The 23,812-nt window shown below is 36.5% G+C and overlaps 2 protein-coding genes across 3 annotated transcripts in view; both read right to left on the bottom strand.

Annotated features, from left to right (window-relative positions):
- The window catches only part of FAM189A1 (family with sequence similarity 189 member A1), a 451,690-nt gene that overhangs the window by 124,099 nt on the left and 303,779 nt on the right, over positions 1–23,812 (bottom strand). For both annotated transcript variants that reach the window (XM_023255006.2, XM_045058915.1), the window contains exon 3: positions 5,509–5,619. In XM_023255006.2, coding sequence (XP_023110774.1) covers positions 5,509–5,619 — 111 coding nt within the window. The remainder of the gene's footprint in view (positions 1–5,508; positions 5,620–23,812) is intronic.
- NSMCE3 (NSE3 homolog, SMC5-SMC6 complex component) lies at positions 22,160–23,784 on the bottom strand. The gene has a single exon (XM_006932311.5). The coding sequence runs from the start codon at positions 23,669–23,671 to the stop codon at positions 22,811–22,813; it is 861 nt and encodes a 286-aa protein (XP_006932373.2). The 5' UTR covers positions 23,672–23,784; the 3' UTR covers positions 22,160–22,810.

Below are 23,812 nucleotides of genomic sequence, written 5' to 3'. Positions count from 1 at the left end.
CCAGAAGTCATTAAGGGTAAAAATATATAAACGAATAAAAGAAATTTGAGTGTATGAAATTTCCACACAAGAATACCAAAAAAAGTCAAGAAATGAATAAAAAAACTATGAAAAATATATACCTGCAACACATATAAAAATGGGCAGTTCCCTTAATATAGAAAGTGCACTTACAAATCAATTGTGAACAGCAACAAATGACAGTAGAATAGACAATAAGAATGAACTGCAGTTAGCAAATAAATAACTTTTTAAAAAAAGTCTATTTGAGAGAGAGAGAGCAGGAGAGGAGCAGAGAGAGAGGGAGAGAATCCCAAGCAGTCTCCACACTGTCAGCACAGAGCCCAATATGGGGCTTGATCTCACCAACTGTGAGATCATGACCTGAGTCAAAATCAAGAGTGGACACTTAACTGAGCCACCCAGGTGCCCCTAAAGAAATAACTCCTAAACAAACGTAAAAGATGCTCAACTTTGCTTTTAATTAAAGAGATCCAAATTACAGATTAAGATCTTACATTTTTGTCAGATTGGCAAAGACTAAAAAATCTCTGATGACACACAGAAGTTTGTATACATCTGGATAATCGGGCACAGTCATATACTGTTGGCAAGAGTCCAGTGTCCCATCTTTGGAGGTTAAAGTAGAAATAACATTCTAAATTTAAAGTGAGTTCTTATACTTTGTCTGAAAGGACACTCTTAGTAATTTCTTCTCGAGATCTACATGCATAGATCTGGTTGGCCACGGTACCCTTTACTCTAGTCTGGTCCCCACAGCAGCGATAATAACCACTTTCTATTTGTTGAGTAAGGAATGTGCACAAAGGGTGATCTCTGCCATGTTTGTTTTAGCAAAACATTAGAAACACCCCTAACCTGTCCTTCATTAAGTGGCGGTTGAATAAGTCATCCTGCATCCATCTATCCAGTGGAATTCTCTGCTGCTCTCTATTTAACAGCTGGGAAGATCTCCAAGTGCTGTTATACAATGTGTTGCCAAGTTACATGGCTGGCTGACAAAAGCAGTGTGAATAATGCTTTATAGAATAGACTTTGCATGTGTGTAAAAATGATAATACACAAACTAAGCATACAAAATGTCTGGCTACCAAAAACTTTCTGGAAGGAGGTGGGAGTTTGGAATAGAAAAGAAATTTAGAATATATAAATATATATATTTATATTCTATATTTATATTTTATTTTATTATATATATGCAGAGAAAATGAGTTAATTTTTAATTATGCAGAGGAAAAAGACAAACATACATACAGATATGGAAATATACTAGATATCCTAAAGGAAAACAAAAACTGCAGTAGAGGATTTTTAAAACAATTTGGATAAACCAAAACACACACAATGTTTCTGAATGGGAAAACATGGTATGTTAACATGTCAATTCTACCCCAAGACAATCTATGATTTTAATGTGATTCCAATTCATCTCTTAAATATATTCCTTTTGAGTCTTGACCAAAAAAAATTTAAACTCATCTGGAAGACTAAACTTTTAAGAATAGGTAAGAATATTTTTTAAGAAGCAGGTTAAAGTCTGGAAGGCCAGTGGGGGTAGGGCTTGCCCTACAAGTTCGTGTGTGTGTGTGTGCGTGTGTGTGTGTGTGTGTGTGTGTGTAATTAAAGTAATATTGTTTGGAATATAAATAAATGGACATAGGAGGAGATGAGAATGAAAAATTCAATCATACCAAATAGACACTAGTATCTACATGTATGTGTGCATATATATGATAATGCTGGTAGAGTAGATATTGGCTGTTTTTTGACCACCTACCATACACTTCTTGCCTCCTCCTACTCCCTACCCTTCCTAATAGCACCTAAATTCATTTTTGGGAATTACCCCTTAAATTGCCTTGGATTCAGTTTAGTGGAACAGTTTCATAGATTTCTGTCTTGACAGAAATGCCTATCAAATGCTTTCTCTCTCTGGGTTCTGACTCTAGAGTAAATGGGACAGAGATTATAAAGCACTGGAATTGGTCACTTGTGCAGAACAAAACCCCGGTGAGTTCAGGGTATCTGTAGCCGGTCTGGGACAGGCTTCTGCATCCACAGAAGCTTCCCTGGAACCAGACAGTTCCCAAGCCTAATCTTTAATTCTCTTGGTTATAGGCTCTATCGTCTTTGCAATAAGTAGCCTATGGCTTTGTCAGTTTTTGTAGCTTGCCACCAAAGGACTCTTAGAATTTAGGTGGCATTTCAAATAATCAGGAAATTATTAGATTACTCAGGGAATCATTTTAGGAAAGTTAGCTACTCATTTGGGGAAAGCTAAATTCATTAAACAAATTCCAGAATATAAAAGAGTTAACTATATTTAAAAAGCGGGGGGGGGGGGGGTGGTACATGATATTGGGAAGAATGTCTTTTTATTGGTTCCAAGATAAGATCACAAAGGAAAACATTCATAGATTTAAATACACTAAACATAAAAGGCAACTAACAATCCAGGAAATACATTTGACCAATACAAGCTGTAGGACTCAAAATGTAAGACTCTCTTAAAAATCAATAAGATAGTTAAATCTAAAAATGGGTAAAGGCCCCAGTCAATTCATAGAGGAAATATAAATTATATACATATAAAAATGGGGCGCCTGGGTGGTGCAGTCAGTTAAGCGTCCGACTTCAGCCAGGTCACGATCTCGCGGTCCGGGAGTTCGAGCCCCTCGTCAGGCTCTGGGCTGATGGCTCAGAGCCTGGAGCCTGTTTCTGATTCTGTGTCTGCCTCTCTCTCTGACCCTCCCCCGTTCATGCTCTGTCTCTCTCTGTCCCAAAAATAAATAAACGTTGGAAAAAAAAATTAAAAAAAATAAATAAAATTACATATATGTACATGCACACATATATATATGTATGTACGGTTATAAAATAAATGAATTATACAATTACATATATAAAGAGTTCTTACAAATCACTAATATAAATACTTCTAAAAATGGGTAAAGGTCACAGTCGACTCACTGAACAGGAAATATAAATGGCGTGTATACACACATATATAATTGCATATATGCATGTACATATATAAACTTACATATATACAATTATAAATAAAGGTCAATCTTATTAAAGGAATTCAAATTAAAGCAATGATGTCATTTCAAATTAGCATAAATTTTAAAAAGTAACAATTTTCAGGGCTGGGAAGGGTGTGGGAAGAAAAGCATTCTCGTAAATTGGGATTACAAATTGGTAAACTCTTTTAGAAGGCAGTAGGTCAATATGTAACAAAAGCTTTAAAGATAATGGCAACCTTCATACATGAGAAAAGCAGAGAGAGACTGGTTAAATAAATAATGCTATATTCATTCATACCGAGCAGCCACTACAAGTAAAGTTGTAGGAAAAATTTAAAGCATGAAATAATGTTCACAATCAATAAAAAACCAAATCACGAAGCTCCATGAAGAGTACAGCACATTTAAATGTACATTAAATACACACACATATGTATACAAGTACATATGCACAATACATACACATACACACATATGCACAGAAAAGACTGGAAAGACTGGATTGTAGGGTGACAAGTGTATTTTGTTTTTCTAAGTTTTCTATAGTTATTATTAATTTTCTATAGTAATTATATATTATAATTATATATTTTATATATAGTAATTATATATTATAATTATACATTTTTAATAAGAAGTATACTTTTTATGTGTTTTATACATTCTATTTTATTAAATATCTCATGAAAAGCTCAGGGCAGGTAATACCCACACATAACAGTAAAGAGAAGTAAAGCTGATACAGGGAAAGTGATTTGTCCTAAGTCATATAAGTAGTCAGTTATGAAGCCATGACTTTGATCCTGGTTTGCTGATTCCAAATCCACTACTCTCTCCACTATACACACTGCATTTCAGTAAGCAGGTACACTGATCTCATTCAGGAATTACCTGCCATGTATGAGCCAGGGCAGAGCGATGCTTAGGATTAAGCTCTAAAGTCAGATCAATATTGATGATTCCACAGTGCTCTATAACCAAGATGTATGTGAAAGTGCATGAGTGTACATGATGTGCATTAAATTTATTCAGGGGGGTACTGAAGACAGAAAGGAATAAAGGAAACCAAATCTACCTGTTCTATCCTTTCATGCTGCTTGTGATGTAGGAAAATGGGGTCTGGGATTAAGACCCACAGGAGTCAGCCTTTTGAGATGGGACACTAGGTGTGGGCCTTCTGCTTGATATAGACTTCCATGCACGTCTCATCACCCCAAACACTGTCTCCCAAACACAAGGCCTTGCATTGAAAAATGGGGATCAGAGGAAAAATGGGCAGTCTCTTGTCAGTTGCCAGATGTTATCATATTCACAGCACCCTGTATTTAGGAATAAAGAGGCTGACCCAGTTATGGATGCAAGCTGGCAAGTGACCCTTTCTGATGGTGGAGGCACTCCAGGTTTTACCATTTCTTAGTCACAAGCAATACTGCATCATACCAAGGGATACTCTGTACATCATATTGGGGTGAAATCTGATCAAGGTGGTCTAGGCCATACCGAACAGAAAATAGCAAGATGAAGCTCTCACAGTTTTGGGAACTCAGTAGGTGCCTCTGTATCGAAACTGTGCCAACTTACACTAGTCCTTCTAGCTTTGCTGCTAAGAACTGTAGAGAGCAGCACTTCGCAACAGCTGTTCCTTCGAACACAAACAGCATGGCCACAGGAAAAGTAAGCACGACCTTGCTACAGAAAAGCTTTAGGTAATTCAGTATAGCCCCTGACCTCCCAGAAATAATCACCATGGGCCCAGCACGTACACAGGCAGCTGTGGAGGAGAATGGCTCTAAAAGGTAGCCCTGTGTTGTCTCCAAGGTAAATAAACAAATACCAATGGTTCGCATCCAGCAGCCATGGTCACATCGGGAGTCAGACTATATACCCTTACTGAATGTGACTGGATACACTTCGATTTCTGCCCCACCCAGAAGCACATATTACCGTACCAGGAGCTAACTCATGATACGGAATGAAGGTTCTAGCTAACAAACCATCTATTGATCCCCTACAATGTACACAGCACACTGTCTACAAGTTTCCTAGATCTATTACTAAAAGATAATCCACTTTTTTAATTGAAAAAACTGTGAACTAGCACCCATTATCAAGCTTACATGTATCTTAGCACTTAAGATTGACTTGTAAAATTGATTTTTTAAAAATTCAGTGGAGATAAAAATCAATGCAACAAATGCCAAAATATAATCATTACTAAAGACACTTGTTCTAAAACAGCATTACACTGTGATCCTTAAAAATATCCTATTCATAACTGATTTACAAGGAGGACAGCTTTTAATTTAAGGTAGTTTTTAGAAATGAGTCAACTTAAATTCCTTACACAATTATAAAATATCACAATAAATCCAAGGATATAACAAAATTTATCTTTAAAATTACTTTCAGGTAAAATCAAAGCCTATGACCTTTATCAAAAGGTTTGCATTTCATTACTCACCAACTGACAGCCTTCTAGGGAGTTGACTAGCTGAGCATTCTGACAGGAGAGAATTGAACCAGCCAAATTCAGCATTACGCACACTGCAGAGAGCAGCATGAAAAAGGTTATCTGGAAACAAACCAAACAAAAAATTGATTATTCACTTGGAGAAGTTTGAAGGAAAAGTGATTTGGCTTTAAAAAAGCTTTCAGTTGATCAAAAAACTGTATGAATAACAGTTATATTTTTTAAAGGGCAGTATAATTTTTTAATTTGAATTACATTGTAAAATATCTTAGAGGCTAAACTTGAAAATACTATAAAACTACAAAATAGTTTTATACAGTCTTGAAAATAACAAGTTAGAAATTACTAAAGAAAACCAATGGAAGGAGTTTGTTTATTAGAAGGCCTTTAAATTTATTTCTTTTAACTTCTTTGTGGAAAACTTCCCACTGATGCAAAACCAGAGAAGACAGTTTAATCAAGTCCCACATACCTATCACCCAGACTCAACAACTAACCAAATGGTCTGTTACATTTCATTTATACCCTCTTCACTCTAGATTACTTTGCAGTAAATATCAGACACTGTATGATTTCATCCTTAAATATGGCAGCGAATATTTCTAAAATAAGATTGGTTTTGAAAACATAACCAAAATAATGTCATCACCTCTAGAAAAATTAATCATTCATTAATATCAAATGTTCACAGTTCAAGTTTCCTTAATTATCTTATTTTGAATCAGTTTACACAGGATACAAAGCAGTTCCATATAGTGAAACTAATTGTTCCAAATCTTAAGATATTTTTTTTAATTTATGGGTTTTCCCCTCCATTGTATTTTTTTCTTCCAAGAAAGTTATTGAAGAAACCAGTTTATTTGTCCCATAGAGTTTTCTACAGCCTAACTTTGCTGATTGTCTCCTCCTATTAGTTAAAATTTCCATATCCTCTGGATATCTTGTAATTTGGTGATTACACACAGAGATTTGATAACATTCAGACTAATAGAAGGCAAATAATGTGTCTCTCTATGATGTTGGCAGCCATTCTTAATGATTGCTTATATCATTAAATTGTTAGTGTTTCCAAAACGCTATCTATAATGCCATCATTTCTTCTTTCTTTATTCCCAGGGATCAGTATATAGAATACTTTTCCTCATCAATTGTTTTGTCACTCTAGAGTACAGTTCACATAAGAAAACCAGGATGCATGTTCAATTCTTTATTTTCCAGATTTCAAAATAATTAGTTGATATGGTGCTATATTTACTAAATAAACTTGGGCCTATAATGGTTAGTTAATATTCTTGCTGCACCTATGTAAATAAGCAGGCTAACTCTAATGAAACAAAACTTTAAACAAAATTTTTCTTGTAATCAAGAATAATCTTTAATATTAATTAATATGATCAAGAGGGGAGAGAGTGTCACGAAAACTTGTTAAAGACTTTGAAATGGGAAAAAAATACTGGATATCCCGTCTAGTACACTCTTTTGAATTGTGCCTTTCATTGTCTTTAAGCTATTTTACAACTCTAAATTACAGAATAAGACTAGTAATGTAAATTATTTTTGATAATATAAATATAAATGAATTTCGTCTGGTAGAATGCAATGATCGCCATCCCATGGGTGCTGACCACTTTCACATCTATTTGTAAATTTATTTCAGCATTACTGATGGCCTATGTGTGCACATAGCTTGAATTCTCCTTGGAACTGGTTGTTAGTTTTACTGGTTCCCTCATTAAATAACGAGTCAAATATAATCTTTGATATATGTTTATTAAAAAAAATTAGTTCGGTCCTTGGCATCCTCCAAAGGTACTGTTTGTTTAGGGGTTGTGTGTGTTTGATTTGTTATGAGCCCAAAACAAATTTGATACATTTCATTCACTGGAGTCATTAACAAGATAGAGTCAATTCAAGTTGACACAATTCTAGTAGACTTTGAAAGTTTTCCTGCTTTCAAGAAAGCTATGACAAGATGTTCCAGAATCATCATACACATCCCCTGCCCCAGACCTGGAATCAGCAATTTCTACAGTAGGTCTTGGTTCCTTTCATTGAGAATGGTATTTAGATACCACACTCTTCATGCCAGAAGTTCATGCCAGAAGTGTCCTTGCCACTTGGTCATAGTTTTAAATATTTTAAGTTGTTAGATACAATATATTATAAGATCATACTAATGCCTCTGATTCAAATTCAAAACTACGGGGTTTTTTCTTAATTATATCAACCTGATATCTCTATTTCCTTTCAGCCATGACAAAAACCTTATTTCTCATTACAATTATCCATCTGATTTAATCTTGTGATATCCACACAACAGTCTAAAAATAACAATGCTAATACTAGCACCAAAAACATGATTATTGAAAACAGTTTAAGATTTTTCTTTCTATCCTTAGAGTAGGTTGTACCAAGAAAAAATAGTCAAATTATGGTGTGATAGAGTCACCATGGTTCCTTTATGTGTGGTTATGCTACTGACTGGGAACCCAGATTCATTGGTTTCATTTTTTATTGTTAGGGATTTTTTTTAAGTTTAGCTTTGTTTGGAGTTGTATAAAAGGATTCCAAAGTCATATCCATAAAAGAAGTCTCAAAAAAGTCTAGTTTTTATTCTATCATCTCCATTATGTTCCCCCTCCTTTCTTCTATAGGTAACCATTTATTTTTAAATTTAATCCTTCCATTATTTGGTTTTTAGTAAAGGTAAATAAATAATAGCATACTATAAATATTTTCTCTATCTACTTTTTTTTTGACCCAGTACAGTGAAGAACACTTAATAGGCATACATAGAAATACTTATTCCTTCTTATAGTTGTTCAGTACTTCATTGCTCAGATATACCACGGTTTATTCAACCAGGTTCCTATTGATGGACATTTGAGTTGTTTTGGTCTTTTATTTTTTACTATAGTGTTGCAATAAACAGCCATATTCATACGTCTTTTAAATGATTGCAGTATGACTTTGGGATATATTCTTAGAAGTAGGATTGTTGCATCAAAAGATAAATATTTAATTTTGCTAGACACTGCCAAATTCTTCAACACAGAAATGGTACCATTTTTCATCCCTACCAGCAATATATAAAAGTGAAAAAGTCTTAATATTTTATTAGTACCTAAAAAGTTTTGGCTAAATTAAATATAGAAAAAAATCATTATTGCCATTCATTACCCATAAATGTAGTGTATTTCCACCAAATGTAGCAAAATTTATTTTTCCTTAAAAAAATTTTTTTAATGTTTATTTATTTTTGATAGAACACAAGGTGGGAGGAGGAGAGGATAGAGGAAGACACAGAATCTGAAGCAGGCTCCAGGCTCTGACCTGTCAGCACAGAGCCCGACACGGGGCTTGAACTCACAAGTCATGAGATCATGACCTGAGCTGAAGTCGGTCACCGAACCAACTGAGCCATCCAGGCACCCCTATTTTTCCTTTAAAATACACATACAGGATAGAAAAAAAAGAGGATGTTTTGTTAATTTAGGAAATATTTCAAGTTCATGTTAATAATATTTCTGCAATGATTCTAGTAGCTATGGATTCTTACAGCATCCCCTGGGAAGGTTTAACTTCACGGAATAGGTCAGCATTAATTTTCTATATTAGATGTCACAACAGTACCATAATATCATTCAAATCGTTTATAGATAAACTGGCCTGAAAAGTTTCAAAATTGAGCTCAAAAATTATTATTGAAAACATTGGGACAGCAATCTACACAGAAGCCAATAAAAGAGGCTATTTTGAGACACAGGAAGTGCTCAACTATATAGATGATGCTAGGAAGTAAAAAAAAAAAACAACAAAAAAACAGATTTTTTTCATGTTTACTCTTTTAAAAAATGGCAGTAAAACACATACCAAAAAAATTTACCATGCTTTAATTATTTATTTTATTGTGATTAAGTGTATGTAACATGAAATGTACCATTTTAATGATTTTTTGGCATACAGTTCAGTGGCATTAAGTTCATATCGTTGTGCAGCCATTACCACCGTCCATCTCCAGATCTTTTTTATCTTCCCAGACTGAAACTCCATACTCGTTAAACAATAACTCCTCATTCACTCTTCCTCTCAGAACCTGGCAACCATTGTTTTGCATTCTATCTTTATGAATGTGACCACTCTAGGGATCTCATATAAGTGGGATCATACAGAATTTTTCCTTTTGTGTTTGCTTATTTCACTTAGCATAACGTCTTCAAGTTTCATCCACATGGTAGCACATGTCAGAATTTCCTTTTTTGTTTTTAATGTTTATTTATTTTTGAAAGAGAGAGAGCAGAGCACCTGTCCATGAGTAGGGGAGGGGCAGAGAGAGAGGGAGACAAGATCTGAAGCAGGTTTCACGCTGACGGCAGAGAGCCTGGTGCAGGGCTTGAGCTCACAAATGGTGAGATCATGATGAGCTGCAATCGGTCACTCAACCAACTGAGCCACCCAGGCACCCCTCCTTCTATTTTTAAGGCTGAGCAACATTGTATTCTATGCATATACCACATTTCCTTTACCTTTTCATCTGCCATAGGACAATTGGGTTACTTCCACTTTTGGCTATTGTAAATGATGCTACTATAAATATAGGTGTACAAATATCTGTTCAAGTGACTGCTTTCAGTTCTTTTGGATATATATCCAGATGTGGAAGTGCTAGATCATATATGGTAATTATATGTTTAATTTTTTGAGAGAACACCATACTGTTTTCCAGAATGGCTACAACCATTTTACATTCCAATGCACAATGTGCAAAGGTTCTGCTTTTCCCCCACATTCTCATCAACACTTGTATTTTCTGTTTTTTTAATAAAAGTCATTCAAATAGATGTGAAATGGTACCTTATGTGGTTTGGTTTACATCTTCCTAATTGATTAGTGATATTGAGCATCTTTTCAGGTGCTTGTCATTTGCATATCTTCTTTGGAAGTCTTTGGAGGTATACATTCAGGTCCTTTGTCCATTGTTGCAACTGGGTTACTTGGGATGATTTATGTGGGGTTATTGAGTTGTGAGAGTTCTTTATATATTCTGAATACTAATTTTATACATTTTAGATATTAATCCTCTATCATATATGTGATTTTCAAAAATTTTCTCTCATTCTGAGGGCTTTTTCACTCTGTTGATTTTCCTTTGATGCACAAAAGTTTTAAATTTTGATAAAGTCCCATTTATTTTTGCTTTGTTGCTTGCCATATCCAAAAAATCATTGCCAAATCCAATGTCATAAAGATTTCTATGTTTTATTCTAAGAGTTATATATTATTAGTGCTTATGTTTGGGTCTCTAATCCACTGTAAGCTATTTTTTATATACAGTGTAAGGTAAGGATCCAACTTCATTCTTTTCCATGTGGATATACAGTTTTCTGGCACCATTTGTTGCAAAGGCTGTCTTTTTCCCATTGAATGGTTGGCACCCTTGTCCAAAATCATTTGACCATATATGTGAGGGTTTATTTCTTGGCTTTGTATTCTATTCCATCGGTCTACATGTCTGTCATTAATGCCAGTACCATGCAGTTTTGATTAACATTGCTTCAAAAGCTTTGAAATCAAGAAGGGTGAATCCTCCACCTTTGCTCTTTTTAAGGATGTTTTGGTTATTGGGGGGATTGCTTAAGATTCCATATGAATATTAGGATGAGTTTTTCTATTTCTGAAAAACATGTTGGGATTTTGATATGGGTGACATAGGATCCACAGATTACTTCTGGCACCACTGACATCTCAAAATATTTAGTCTTCTAATCCATGAACATGGGATGTCTTTCCATGTATTTATGTATCCCTTAATTTCTTTCAACAATAAATTTATCATCTTTAGTCTGCAGTCTTCCATGCACTTGGTTAAAGTACTTTTTTGTGTGTTATTGTAAATGAAATTGTTATTCTAACTCCCCTTTTAGATTGTTAACTGTTGTATAAAATTGCAACCAATTGTTGCACTTTGATTTTGCATCCTGCAACTGTGCTGAATTCATTTATTCAAAGTTTTTTAGTGGAACCTTTACAATTCTACATATAAGATACATCTACGTCTGTAACAGAGATGATTTTACTTATTCCTTCTCAGTGTGAATATATTTTATTTCATTTTCTTGCCTAACTGGCTAGAATTTCCAATACTGTGCTCAATCATAGTGGTGAATGTGGTTATCCTTGTCTTATTACTGATCTTGGCAAACTTTCAGTGTTTCACCATTAAGTGTGAGGTCACCTGTGGGTGGTTTTTTTTTTTTTATACTGGCTTTATTATGCTAAAAAGGTTTTCTTCTATTTCTAGTTTTTTAAGTGTTTTTATAGTGAAAGGTTGTTGAATTTTCAAATGTTTTTTCTCTATCAACTAAGATGATCAATTTTTGTTTTTTGTTTAACTTTTTTCACATTTTTTTAATGTTTATTTTTGAGACAGAGAGAGACAGAGTGTGAGTGAGGGAGGGCCAGAGAGAGAGAGGGAGACACAGAATCTGAAGCAGGATCCAGGCTCTGAGCTGTCAGCACAGAGCCCGACGCAGGATTCAAATTCACAAAATGCGAGATCATGACCTGAGCCAAAGTTGGACACTTAACTGACTGAGCTACCCAGGCGTCCCCAAGCTTTGGTTTTCTTCAAATAATTCTGTTAATGTGGCATATTACACTGCTTTTCATGTGTTTAATCATCCTTGCATTTTAGGAATAAATCCCACTTGGCCATGGTGAAAAAAATAAGATTTTAATCATTTTTATGTAAATAAAGTAATGACATTTATTTTGAAACTGTATACCTTGACTCCACTCTGGGGTTCTATCTTTTCCAGTACCCTTCTGGGCCACATGGACTATAGGCGTTGGCTCACAAAAGGTGGGGATCTAAGGGTTATTTTAAGCCTCAAACAGTCATCAACTTTTGCAAATTCAGGCTAGGGTTTCTTTGACAGGTCAAATCTCTAAATACAATTTGATTTTATTTGGTGCCATGTGCCAATAGCCATACCTGTATACTTCTTTTCTAGGCATTAGGCATACATTTTAGATTTGCATGCATATATGTGTGTGTGTGTGTGTGTGTGTGTGTGTGTGTGTGTGTATAATGTATTGCTATATATATTTTTGATATATATATCAAAATATATGAAATATTATTTGATACACACACACACACACACACACACACACACACACATATATATATATATATGTATGTGTATGTATATATATACACTCCCATCATGTTCCTCTTTCTCTCTCTACTTGATTGTGTACTTCCGGTCTTCATGCTTTTGGTGGACAGACCACATTTAAATTATTTTCTCTCATCTTGTTATTTTAAAATATTGGACATCCAACTCATAGTTAAGCCTTTATCCTAAACCACTTTAATACATTCCCATATTTTGACAATGGGAAGCACAACTATACCATGTATTTGATCTTTGCCTCAAGAATGTGGTTTAATTTGCCGTTGTCTCTCATTTTTATTTTTTATTGGTTGGGGATTCAGAAGCACTTGCATATCTATACACTTCTGGATTCTCTCTATTCTATTTATCACTGAATACATACCAACCAAGTGTTTTCCAATTTCATCTCTTTCCTGACAGTTTTTCTAGATGCAGTCACAGGCACCAACGTTCACACTTCCAGGGTTCTGTTCTCTAATTTTAGAGGTATATGTTCATTCCAGGGTTCTCTTCTTTAATTTTAGAGTTATATGTTCATTAGGTGCATGGCCTGCTTCTTCAAGTTGCCACAAAAGTCACTTTTATCAAATGTTTTTCCATTATATAACGTGTATGGTCATTTTCCAATCTCCTCTGTATCAGGGTGGGATTTCTGGATCGATTTCTGGATCAATCAGGATAGGATAGGTTAAAAATAACTCTAAAATCTCAGTGGCCTAACACAACAGAAGTGTGTTTTTTGCTTGCATTATATGGCCAAAACAGGTCAAGTGGGTTTTGCCCCAAATTCACCCAGGCACTCAAGTCAGTGAAGGCTTCAGTTCAGTGATGCTCCTACAATCATTTCGGCTATAGAACTTAAAGTTCTTGCCTGGAGGTGTCACATGCAAGATCTGTTCACATTTCAGTGGCCAAAAAAGCCACATGGCCACACTCAACATCCAATGGGATGAAGAAATACAGTCCTACCAAATGCCCTGAAAGGAAATAACTTATTTGTGAACATCCCCAATAACCACAACATCCATATATTGTTCTTATACTGTAAATCCCCTGTTACTTTATCTAAGAACATGATGTATGGTTCTTATTTTTGTCTCTCTCCCAGACCTATTGTACAATTATATACATAATTGTCTGTTCAACATTCTACCTGTGTACCTCAGAGGCTCCTCATACTCACTTAGCATAGAAAATCAAACCCAGGAAGATCTTCCTGAAATTCTGTTCAACTGCTAGCATCACCATCCTCCTTAATTTCCCACATTAGAGCCATGAGACATTTTCCACTCACCCTCCCTTACTCTGACCACATCTAATAAATCAGCAAGTCCTACTAAATCTACGTAAGAAATTTCTCTCCACCCCTACTGGTGCCACTTCAATGATCACCATCTTCTCCATGGATGGCTTTTCTTTGTTCTTCCTGCCTCCAGTCTTGACTTCCTTGAGTCTGGGACTGGCATTATCTTACTAAAATATAAATGGATTATCAAGAGCAGGGATGTCTTTTATTTACTGGTTAGCCCAAGAGCCCAGCTAGGCATTTAATATATATTTGTTGGATAAGTGAATGAATGAATGAATGAATGAATGACATCACTCCTCTGCTTAAAACTCTTCAGTAGCATCTCCTTGCCTTAATAAAACTCCTTGGCTTGGATTTCCAAAACTTGACAAACCTTATAAATGGCTGACCTGGCCTTTGCCTATTTCCTCACCCTGTCTCCAGCTGTCCCTGCCACATTCTCTACCATCTAGCCATAGTGAGGGTCTTTTAATTCCAGGAATTCTTTAAGTTTCTGTTCATGTTATTTTCTTTTCCCAAAACATGCTGCTTTACCCTTTTGGTTCCTTCACTTGATTCTTACTCATCCCTCAGCCATCATATGATATTGACCTCTTCTGAGAAGCCTTCATTGATCCCTGTAGATGAGGCTGGATTTACAGAAGCAGAGATTGTGTGTATCCTGCCCACAACTGCATTCTCAGTGACTGATACACAGGAGGTGTTGAAAAATATTTACCGAATAAGTACAAGAAAGGTTATGGTGAGGAAATACATAAGCAGCTCCTGCACAATGATCAAAATGAAAACAAGTATCTGCAAGAAGTAAGGAGGAGAAAACAATGTCACTGAGGATCAGCTTGACAGTTCATCAAACACTTATTGCGTAAATGCCAAGGAGAGAACAAGATTACTAAATGTCAGCTGTTATTAATATGACTACGCAAGTAAGGACTAATGGACCATTCATTCATTAACTGATTCAGCATATTTTGAGCCTCCACCAGGGGCCAGAAGCTGTAAAAAGTGGTGTGGATGCCAAAATGGATAGATGCACATTCTCCTCTCTAGTCAAGATCCAATTAAATCACCCAGACTCTGCCCACAATCTGGAATTTTTTAGGGAATGTCTTTGACCTGGGAAAGGTTCTTTGTCTTTACCTTTACATGTTCAAAGATCAGTACTGCTGCAGTGGCTCTCCTAGACCCAATTCCAAGCTTTAGTACAGAACCAAATTAGTTTTTAAACATGGATATCAAGATATAATTCTAGTCCATATAAAACTCTTCTACTTAGATTTTCAAAACTTTCAGTCCAATCTCAAGCAAGCAATGAACACACATTTTCGTGACCACAGAGCTATGGATACTTTGTGGCAGAATAATTTAAAATTCCATTTTGATTCCATGAACTTTGGCCCTAGAATAGGAAAACAATTTTGAATATCTGAGACCAAGACAGAAAAATTAAGTTGTTAACAGGGATCTGAGTATTCAGGCAGATTACTGATCTAACAATGAACATTTTTTTGAAACTATAAGAGCTAATTAGTCCTTTAAAGCATAACTTATGAAACAAAATGCATCACGTATTAGTAAACAAGATAGGTAAGTGGGTCTGAGTATGTAATGGGCTAAATGCAAATGCAGGGCAGCACATGGGGAAAAATCCAACAAATGATGACTACAGTTGTCATAAACTCAGTAATTTCTCTTAAGAATTACAGCCCAGTAATGAGGAATTAGTGCTACCTCCACAAAGCCCATAACATGGCTGATTACTTTAACATCTCCTATATAAGGGCAAGAAACAATGACACATTTGTTACTTTAAAAAAAATGGCTAAAATGAGAATCTAATTTGCCAAATAAGGAAAATGCATTTTTAAGTTTTATAGGGTACTTGTGTAAGCTTGCTATTTCCCAGTGAGAAAACAAGAAAAGCTCACAAATGTACAAAATGAAGTAACTACCATGAAAAATGATTTGCCAATGAAGTCACTGTGCTGTTCTGTTACCCTAAAAGACCATCTTTTTCCTTTAAATTTCACTTCCAAATCATCTTTAGATATCAGCTGTGTCATTACAGTAACTCTATAGAAGTTTCTATGTCATTTCTTCATATGGTATAACACTTAAACTTTTTCAAATCTGCTTCCTCCCATATAAATCAGAACAAAGAAAACAAATGTGTATGGAAGCCCACTGTATTCCCCCTGACTACCCTTAGGACTTGTCAATTTATAACCAGAGAACATGATTTTGACATTCAGGAACTCTGGAGTATCCCGAGGCTGGATAAACTACAATGGAGCCACAAGATGGCCAATTCAATACATGTTCTGTTCACTAAATGGAAAGGAAATAATTAAAAATCCTAGTTTTCTCATCACATATTCATAATAATAGGATCCTTAGAACACTTGACAATTCTCTATATAGTTATGGAATAAATGAAAATGTTTTATTTACATGCTAAAAGTAAAGCCATGTGCTGACATAAACCAAGAATTTGTGTTCTTTCAAAAACACTAAAATTGGGGCACCTGAGTGGCTCAGTTGGTTAAGCATCTGACCCTTGGTTTCGGCTCAGGTCATGATCTCACGGTTTGTGAGTTCAAGCCCCCATGTCGGGCTCTGCACTCAGTGTGGAGCCTGCTTGGGATTCTCTACCTCTTTCTCTGCCTCTCCCACACTCATGCTCATGCACCCATTCTCTCTCTCTCTCTCTCAAAAATAAATCAACATAAAAACCCTTACTAGAATTCATATGAAATCTCAATGGACCCCAGATAACCAAAACTTCTGGCAAAACTGGCTTGGGCCGGGGGGGGGGGTGGAGAAAAGAAGAATGAAAGCAAAAATAATTCTGAGAATGCAAAAGTGGATATTAAGTGAAGATGTAATAAAATTATTTTTAAATGAAAGGAAAATACTAAGAACAACTCTATATTAATACATCAGAAAACTGATGAAAACAATTTCTAGAAAATACAAGTGACCAGAAGTAATTTGAAGAGAAAACTTGAACATCCTATTAATGAAATAAAAGCAGTAGTTAAAAATCTACCCAGCAAAAACACCAGGCCCAGAGAATTTTACAGGTGGATTTCTTCAAAACCTTAAAAAACATGTAATCCTTATATAATATGGCAAAAGAAAAGCAGCCCAACTCATTTATGAGAACAGAATAATATTTCCTATTTCCTGGGCAATTCAGTGCTAAAGCCATGAAGCGTAACCGAGCAAGATACATATATGGGAGGAGAAAGGCAAAAGCCCCAGGAGGGAGCCAGAGCTCAAACATTGTGAGGAGGGTGCATGCCCAGAAGGGTAGTTCCTGCAGGATGTCAGCTCAGCACTGGGGGGCAAAGGGCATCCCCATGTGGGAGGGTATGGCAGCCACAACAGGAGACTTGTTATTTATAGGGGGATTGATCAAATAAGCATTATGAGAGTAACAGGATCTAAGTTGCTCATTGTTGGAGAAGATAAATACAAAGACAGAGAGGGGAAAAGCTAGAATAAACACTGTGGTGTTAGAGTGGAAATGATATTATTAATGTAGTCCCACAGTTTTCAGTAGATAGTGGACAGATCCAGAAAGTTAGGAAGTCTCAGAATGTTGGGGGTGGGCTGAAGACACATAAGCCAGCTGAAAAAGGTTATTACTGGCCAAATCAGGGATGATTTGTGTATCAAATAATGATAGTACAAGATTATCACCCATGAGTCTACACAGATACAGATAAACATAGACAACGAATAAACTGAAAATTTGGTGAGGAATACAATTTTACAAAGTCTCAAAGTATCTCCACACAACTTACCAATTTATTATAGAGAGAAACAAAACTATTTCACAGTAGAGAGGAATGATGAAAACACAACAAACAAAACAGAAACAAAAACCCCAAAAAACAAAATCTCTTCCACCAAAGTGATCAAGATTATAATAGGACAAATTAATATTTTGTGCCACTGATAGGATCTGAAAACACTGCCATCACTTCTGTGGTATCCCTGCCAAAGATACATAACTTGAATCTGATCACAAAGCATAGCAGACAAACCCTAACTGCAGATGTTCCACAAAATAACGGCCTGTAGTCCTCAAATGTCAAGATCATGGAAGTCAAGGAAGGATTAAGGAACTGTTTGCAAATTGAAAGAGACTAAAGAAACATGATAACTAATGCATTCAAATAGTTGGGGGGGGGGGGGTGGAATTCCTTGCACTGTACTTGCAACTTTTCTGTAAGTATGGGCATTAAAAAATTAAATAAGTGTAATCTCAAAGCCAATAATGACAATAAAATATAGGAAAATTACAGGCTAATTCCCCTTACGACCAAAGACATAAAATTTAGAAATTTTTAGCCAATAAAAAAACTATCTTTTATATGTATCACTCACAAGAAGATTTGCAGGATGGTCAGATATCAGAAAAACCTATCAGTGTTGTTACACTAAACTGTATCAAAAAGTATACTGAACTTAGAGAGTAAAAATAAAAATTTAATCACATTAGCAGATTAATAAAGAGCATGATACAAATTTAAAAAGCTATGCATAAGTTTTTTAAACATCTTTAGGCAAGCTAGAAAGGGGGAATATAAAAACACAATTAAAGGTATTTGTTGGGGAAAAAATTAAAAGCAAACCTAGTTAATGTACAACTTTAAATATGATTCCCTTTAAAATCAGGAACAAGGAATCAGGAACATTCTTAAAGTCTACGTTGCCACTTCTTTTCAAAAACATATTGCAGTTCCATGGGGCATCTGGGTGGCTCAATTGGTTAAACATCCAACTTCCTTCTGCTCAGGTTGATCTCACTGACCTGAAGTTCAAGCCCTGCTTCGGGCTTTGCGCTTACAGCTCAGAGCCTGGAGCCTGCTTCAGATTCTGTGTCTCCCTCTCTCTGCCCCTCCCCCGACTTGCACTGTCTCTCTAAAATAAAATAAAAACATTAAAAATTTTTTTAAAAAACATATTGCAGTTCCAGCCAGTGCAAAAAACACTAAAATAAAAGGTATAAGAAGTGGAAAAGGAGAAAAAAACCCTTGTTATGATGCTATAGAATTATAATAGCATGGCATTGGCAAAGAGATAGCTTATAAATAAATCAATTTGGTCCTAGACATAAATTTATTTATATGAGTTATGGCTTTATAATAAGAGAACATGTTATAAATCAGTGTGGAAAGGATAAACTATGAGAAATTGATGCTAGGCAATCTGTATAGGAAAAAATATGAAAACTATATCCATACCTCAAATCATGATACAAAAAAAGATTAAAAACATAAATGTGAGGTGACTGGGTGACTCTGTGGAGCCTCTGACTCCTGATTTCAGCCCAGGTCAGGATCTCACAGTTCACGAAATCAAGCCCCACAAAGGGCTCTGCACTGACACCACAGAGCCTGCTTACGATTCTCTCTCCTCTCTGCCCCTTCCTGACTCAGTGCGTGCACTCTATCTCTTGCTCAAAGTAAATAAACTTAAAAAAAAAAATGTGTATGTAAGTCAAAAATTTTAACACTTATTAATTTTAACTTATTAATTTTAACACTTATCAGGATTAGGGAGACTTTTTTTTAAAGCACTACATTGATGATTTCGACACATTAAAATGAAATCTGCATGACAAAAGAAAAAATGAAACGTGACATGCTATTTGCACGATATGACAATGGAGTAATATACGCAGAACATATAAAGAAATCTTACAAATCATTAAAAAACAGGTCTAACAGATAAAAAAACAAAATAATATGGCAAAAAAACCCCAAACAAAAGATACTTAATGTCACTAGTAAACAAGAGGTGCAAGTTAATAGTACAATAAACTATCACTACATACCCACTATACAGCTGGAAGGGACAAATTTTCATATGAAGTAGGAGGGTGGGTCAGTGAAAAAGAACTATAAAATGTTAGTGGATTGTAACTTAATACAAGTTCAAGAGCAATTTGGCAATGCCCCATGATTGCTCAATTTATTTCTGGCTAGAGAAACTCACATGTATAAGGAAGCACTATATACTGCAGGCAAATAGCAAAAAATTGGAAAGAACTGGTCTAACCACTAGGAAATGAGTAAACAGTTACTTTTTTTCCACATGAAAGAACAACTAAAATGAATAAATCAGATCTTTGTAGCTAAATGTCAAAAACAGGGTAAGTTGTAACACCAAGTTGCAAAAGGGTACAGTATGATACCCCATATATAAGTCATCAAAGCTTACAAAATACTACTATATATTGTTCATGTATATACACATACATGGTAAAAGTGTTAAATCATACAATGGAATGATACCCACAAACTTTAGACACCTCCGGGAAGGGTAGAACCTCTAAGGGCTTGATCTGGTCTGTAATGTTTTATATTTTACAATGGGGGTGTCTGGCTGACTCAGTTGGAAGCATTCAACTCTTGATCCCATGATCGAGAGTTTGAGCCCCATGTTGGCTGTAGAGATTGCTTAAAATAAATAAACAAAAACTTTAAAAAATAAAATCTGAAACAAAACGGTAACTCATTAAAGGTAAATGGCTAACATCTCTCTAGAAAAGTGTTGGGAGAAGATATCTGCCTCAGACATAACCGACAGTGGGTGCTGGGTAATGATAATTTTCACATACGGAGGAAAATGCCAGTGTTAAAACACTCCAGAGGGGAAAGCAGTCAGTGAGGTGAGGGACCAGTAAGCAGGATGCTTAGTCGCGAGGTAATTTATACACTGAAATAAAATGCAAACCAAGGAGCAATGCCTTCAAGCACCAATTATATTCTAACTGATGAAATAAATGCAAATTCCAATTTAACAGAATGAAAAAAAAAAAAAACAATTAGCCTATCACATTCTGTCATACCACTACAAACCCACCATAGACGCTTCTAGATGGCAGTCCAGCGTTGATCAAATCCACATTTTTTTGAACTGAAGTACTTATCTCATTTTGGGGTTAATTTGTAGTACCTTCCCCCCAAACAATTAAATTTACTCACTCACTGAATAATTATTTGTTGAATCTCTGAATATAAACAACATTTTGCCAGAAGCTATGGAGGAAAGAGAGGAGACTGAGCTCTTTTCTTCATATTCATTTAATACATATAACAAACTATAATATAGTTACTGTTTTTCTGATCTTACAGATAAATTGAGATTCAGAAAACTTAAAATCAACCCCAAGTCACCATGCTGACATAGTATGAGCCAGAATTCAAATTCCATTTGTCAGACAACCTCAAAACCCATATCCTTTCCACTAAAAAATTAGCTCTCAAGCCCAGGGGAGATCTTAGGTCTAACTGTCCTGTTTACTTTATGTGGGCTATACTCACAATATACCATGAGTTATGTTTTCCCATGAAACCACACAATAGAATCAGGCTAGAAGAATATTGTCGTAACTTTTGAACCAGTAACTCCTATTCTATGATTTAGAAGATAATGAAAGAAAACCTGAAAAAAAAATTTAACTGCTCCAAACCAAGAAGATTAAAATATTAGGGTGCCTGGGTGGCTCAGTCAGGTTAAGCCTCTGACTCTTGGTTTCAGGTGAGGTCATGATCTCAAGGTTCATGAGTTCGAGCCCTGCCCTGGTCAGGCTCTGCGCTGACAGTGCAGAGACTAATTGGGATATTCTCTCTCTCTCTCTCTGCCTCACCCCTGCTCTCTCTCAAAATAAATAAATAAGCAACAAAAAACAAATTTAAAAAATTAAGGAACAAAGTTAACAACTAAAATCCTCCACACCGGGCACTGTGCCGAGAACTTGACATACACTTCCAATATCAAATTACCACATTACCACACATAACATGGGCATCGTGAGCTTGTTTTACAGGTGAGAAAACATCTGTATATAAGTAACATGCTCATATAGCTAGTTATGTGAAACCAGTATCTAAACCCAGGTAGTCAGATTCCCAAGTATGGTTAATCACTAACAGTTTTATCAACTTTTTTATATCCAGTAGGAAATGTATTTTAGACTGTGATGCAATATGCACATACACACACAAAAGTAAAGCAACTTCTACAAAACGCTTTTACCTGAATAATCTGTAGCAAGAAAAAAACCTGTTTTTAAGATGCTGGTTTTGAGTCAAGAAATTAATCTCATGAATCACGACTGAAAAATGCACAGTGCTTAACTGCTTCAAAGATACTGTATTTATTACAACTATAGCAGGAAAAAAACCCTAAATGGAACTAAATGGTTGGCCACAGAGGTAAGAATTATGAATATAAAAAATTGTTATTCGGAGAAAATACATTATGCACATTGCTTAGATGATGCGTAATGCTTATATACATAGAAAATATATAAATATATAATAGCTGTCTTAAGGTAAAAAAAAGTATAAGCAATTACATTTTTATTTTTAATTTATAAAGGCTTTTATTTTAACTTACAAACTGGGTAGTTAAGACACCAGATAGTAGTCACTTTGCTTTTACTTTCTTGGCGCCAAAGCAATTGACCAATGTGTTCTTTCTTAAACACCTGTTCCAGATCATGGTGCAATGTTTTCCAATTACTTGCATAAAGGTAGCAAAATTTTTATGCCAAAATACACAGACAATAACACAAGTTAAAACAAAAAATCCTCTCCTAATATTTTTATAAGTGAAAAGCTGGAACCAAATAACTTACAATATTAAAAGAGAACAGAAGTTTGCAAACACATCCTAAAGCCACACACATTTGAGTGTTACAGAAATATGCTCCCTCCCACCCCCCTACTCCATCACCCAGTGCCTTTGACACCTCCTCTGGAACTCAAATCTCTCTCAGACTTCAAGAGGAGGGAGTGGGGCCACCTGTCTCAGGTCTGGCCCTGGCCTCCTCATCTGCCAAAGCCTCACAGTACTGTGCTGGCCAGTCCTTGGGATCTTGATTATGGACTTTGGCCACAAACTTAAGAACTTTCATCTTGCTGGTTTCCAGGTTGGTTCGGGGACCCCACTGGAATTCATAGTCTACAGGATCAGTGTGGGGTATCCGCCGGTACTCCAGGTAACGCTGTCGCACAAATTCTTCGGTAATAAGTTTCTTTGGGTCCCCAAAAACTAAATGCTTCTTTGTGGGGTACACCCCCAAGCGACGCAGGAAGTCCCAGACCTCCGTTTCCTTGATGGTATTGCCCTTCATAAAGATGAGACCTAAAACAATCATCAGGAGGCCGGTGGTGGGCGTGCCCTGATCGCCTCTCACCTCAGCATCCTCCTCCACCGGTTCCAGAGTGTTGATCAGGATGTACGTATTGCTTTTGGGTTCCAGTTCCACCAGCTTGTACCCGAAGACATACTCGAGGCGCTCGGCAGCCAGTTTAAGGAGATCAGGGAAGATGTCCTTGTAGTCCCCGATAACGTGCTTCACTATGTCAGTGCGCTTGATCGGGATCTTCTTCTGGTCCTTAATCAGCAAGAACTGCACTAGCTCGGCCACCTTCAGCTCCAGCTGCTGCTGGGACCTGGGCCCCACCTCGGGGGAGGCCTCGGCCCGGCGGCCGCCCTGCGACGACGTGCCCCGGGCCTCCTGGGAGCCTCCCGCCCCGCGGGAGGTGCTCGGGGCCTCCTCCGCGGCGCCGCGGGCCCAGTCCCTCTCCCTCTCGGCCTGAGTGTTAGGGCGGCCCCGGTTCCTCGGTTTCTGCAACATGTCCCCAGCGGCGGGAGCCGTAACGGGCGGCGGCAGAGGCGGCGGCGGGACAGCAGCACGCAGCGGGAATTGTGGGTCGGCGTACGGCACGTCTGGGCGACCTTGGGCGGGGCCGGGGGGGGGGGGGGGGCGTTGCATCAC

Source organism: Felis catus, chromosome B3, assembly GCF_018350175.1.
Source record: "Felis catus isolate Fca126 chromosome B3, F.catus_Fca126_mat1.0, whole genome shotgun sequence".
NCBI classification, from domain to species: domain Eukaryota; kingdom Metazoa; phylum Chordata; class Mammalia; order Carnivora; family Felidae; genus Felis; species Felis catus.
Note: the sequence above shows the minus strand (reverse complement) of the source record. Positions and strands in the feature narration are given on the sequence as shown.